At 34.2% G+C, this 3,429-nt stretch overlaps 1 protein-coding gene across 1 annotated transcript; it reads right to left on the minus strand.

Annotated features, from left to right (window-relative positions):
• Positions 1–688: 688 nt before the first annotated feature.
• LOC143606438 (uncharacterized) lies at positions 689–1,177 on the minus strand. Its single transcript, XM_077082208.1, has one exon. It carries the CDS (start codon positions 1,175–1,177, stop codon positions 689–691), a length of 489 nt encoding a protein of 162 aa, XP_076938323.1.
• Positions 1,178–3,429: the final 2,252 nt, after the last annotated feature.

Genomic DNA, 3,429 nt, shown 5'->3' on the forward strand with positions numbered 1-3,429 from the left:
AAAATCACACATGCATGCAAACATGAATGTGCACTACATTTTATTTTCAAAACTTTTTTTGTTCAAATTTAAAGAATTGGATAAACTAACTTGAGGAACAAGGTTAACTAAGAAGTTTCTAGAATATTGCATTTTAATTTCATGATTAATTTAAGTACTTAGGATAAAATTAACAATAACAAAATATTTTTAAAGATGTTATAAAATATTAATATAGGAATTCCGGTTCAACATGTCATATTAACGATTAACCATGTTTATGATCAAATGAGTATATGATCATATAACTACATATACAAAGTTAATGTTATTCAATAAATAACATATAATCAACAATAATAAATTTAGACGATGAAATGAATACGAGAACTTTATTAAATGAGTACAAAATACTAGCGTTTATTAGCAAGAAAAATCCATAGATATTACAGTCTCCCCCACTTAAGGGAATTTCGTCCTGAAATTAAATAGTGGAGACTGTTTCGGATTGAAAAAGATGAGGGTATTTCTATTTCATTTGATCTTCAAGTTCTCAGGTAAACTCGGGTCCTTGCTTATAGTTCCACATGACTTTCACTATACGGATTCGACTTCACTTGAGTTTCTTGACATGGCGATCCAAGTTCTCGATAGGTTCCTCAACAAAGTGAAGTTTATGATCAATGCGGATATATTCAAGGGTAATAGGCTAAGTGTCATCGGCTAAGCATTTCTTGAGGTTAGAAACATTGAGAGTGTCATGAATACAACGCAAATCCTGAGGTAGTTTAAGTATGTTTGCCACTAGACCAATCCTATCAAGAATCTCAAAAGGTCCAACATACTTAGGAACAAGCTTTCCCTTTTTCCTAAATTGGACAATGCCTTTCCAGGGGGAAACATTGAGTAAGACTTGGTCACCAACTTGAAACTCAAGTGGTTTTCTTCGATTGTCGGCATAACTCTTTTGTCGATCACAAGTGGCCTTAAGTCTTATCCTGTCGGAGGTTGCTTGGACGATTTCAGGACCAATAACTTGTGAGTCACCAATCTCGGTCCAACACACAGATGTTCGACATTTCATACCATACAATGCATGTTTGATGCTAGTATGGTAGTTGTTATTACAGGAAAATTCAATGACAGGTCGATGATCATCCCAATTTCCTCCAAACTCGATTATGCAAGAACGAAGCATGTCTTCCAAGGTTTGGATGGTTCTCTCGGTTTGACCATTCCGTTTAAGGATGATAGGCTGTGCTAAGATGTATATGATTCCCCAAAGCTTTTTGAAGGGATTGCCAAAATTTGGCGGTTGTCACGGTAGGAGATTATGAATAAGGGAACACCATGGCGTGCCACGATATCAATGATGTAAATTTGAGACAACCTCTCTATCTTGTCGGCTTCACTAACAAGGATGAAATGAGCGGATTTGGAGAGACGATCTATTATAACCCAAATAGAATCATTCTTACAAGTGGTTTTTGGTAGTTTAGTGATGAAATCCATGAAAATTTGATCCCATTTCCATAGAGGAATCTCGAGTTGTTGAAGCAAACCTGAGGGCTTCCGATGTTCGGATTTAACTTTTGAACAAGTGAGACACTTACCAACATACAAGGCTATGTCCTTCTTCATTCCAGGCCACCAATAGAATTCCCTAAGATCGTGGTACATTTTATCGCTTCCCGGATGGATCGTGTATCAAGTTTTGTGAGCTTCGTCAAGGATAAGATTTTGAAGGTCTTCGGAATTTGGAATCCATATGCGTCCCATGAAGTAAAGAACTCAATCAGACTTAGTTTCAAATTGTTTTTCGCCTCCACAATTCAATACGGCATTAGTGGACGGCGATTGGTGATGGTGCTTTCCCGTACCCCGCCACCGAGGTCAAGGCCTCATCCATCAGGGAACCGTTGCACATGTATGGTATGATATGGTATGGTATGGTATAGTATAGTATAGTATAGTATAGTATAGTATAGTATAGTATATAGTAGTATAGTATAGTATAGTATAGTATAGTATAGTATAGTATATAATTAGTGTGGTGTGTGAGTGTGTATAAAATCGTTAATTTCTTTGATTTGTTTTTCACACAAAACCATGTTTTAAATTTATAAAAGCGATTTTCATGGACACGAATGATTTCCAATAATAAATCTTCGTTCTAAATGATCATTTAAGGTTTTTTTTTAAAACTAATTCTTTTAAAATAAAGTAGAGTAAAATAGGTGAACACGTAGATGTATTTTAGATGAGAAAATCAATATATAATGGTTACCATCTAAATCATGAATCCACTTAACTCTTCTTTGAGTACTAATATGTTCTTAACTTGATTTAATAATATAAGATAGAATAACCGCTCATTCCTAAGTGAATTACCAAATGACATAAATGAAAGTAGAATGCATAACTTCATGTCTATCCGAAAATGTCAATTTAAGTAAGCAAGTAGTTTTCATGAAGTTTAAAGATTAGGATTGTCTTCAATTTCTAAAATACCAATCCTAATAACTTTGGGTGATTATAGTTTATACACACAACCTCCCCTTGGTTGATTTAAGTAGACTATAATTACACATTCCTTTAACACATTATTTCCTTTAACTAGCATGACAACCTAATTAATCGTACTTAACAACGTTATTTTATAATTACCAATAGTGGAGAAATTGATCATAGCATGTATCTTATCTTTACAAAGTGTAACACAAGGAAATTGATTTGGATAAAATATCAAGATTTTCATTTTACCATTCCTATTTTCCAAGAACATGAATAATTAAAAAGATTTGTTTTAAAGATATTAATCATTAATATTGAATTAATGGATTATGATGACAAAACATTTTTAATCAAAGGATAATTGCAAAATAATCATGTATTGCACAAAATAAATCACATTTAATATAATAATCAAATAAAGTTAAGTTTCATCATAGATTTTGATGGTAAACGGAGGTTTAGCTAATGATGAGCATGATAATGAACATCAAAGAAGACGAAGATATCAAATAAATGATTATACTAGAAAAATCTAACCAAATTGGGGATGAATCTCTTCTTCAATGGCGATGGACAATAATGATAGATGATGATGGATGCCTTCAAGCCTTCAAAGTGATTGAGTGTTTTTAAGTGAGAAACCAGTCCAAACCCTCTCCAAGCACACTAATTGCAATGAAAAATGCAATCTATTTATAGGTTGTCTGAGTGGCTGGGCATAACTCCATGTTGGATTGGCACGCCCCCATGTCCAGCTGTCCAGGTGCATTAATTGCTTGTTAGATCGTACATATGGTGACTTAGAACAGAGGCATGGTGGATAAGACACGAGGGTGTGTTTAGGATATCAGATTCTTATCTTTTTGTCTTTTCATGGGAGTGACCATGAGGGTGTGCTAGGTGAGACACAGCCCCGCGTCAGCTTCATCACATTTT

The sequence above is a fragment of the Bidens hawaiensis genome, unplaced genomic scaffold (genome assembly GCF_021521415.1).
Source record: "Bidens hawaiensis isolate Kalapana, Puna unplaced genomic scaffold, B.hawaiensis_p1.1 tig00074809_1, whole genome shotgun sequence".
In the NCBI taxonomy this organism is placed as follows: Eukaryota; Viridiplantae; Streptophyta; class Magnoliopsida; order Asterales; family Asteraceae; genus Bidens; species Bidens hawaiensis.

Bases quoted from the DNA above. Each gene is read 5' to 3' on its own strand.
- LOC143606438 (XM_077082208.1), bottom strand. From the start codon at position 1,177: ATGCTTCGTTCTTGCATAATCGAGTTTGGAGGAAATTGGGATGATCAT.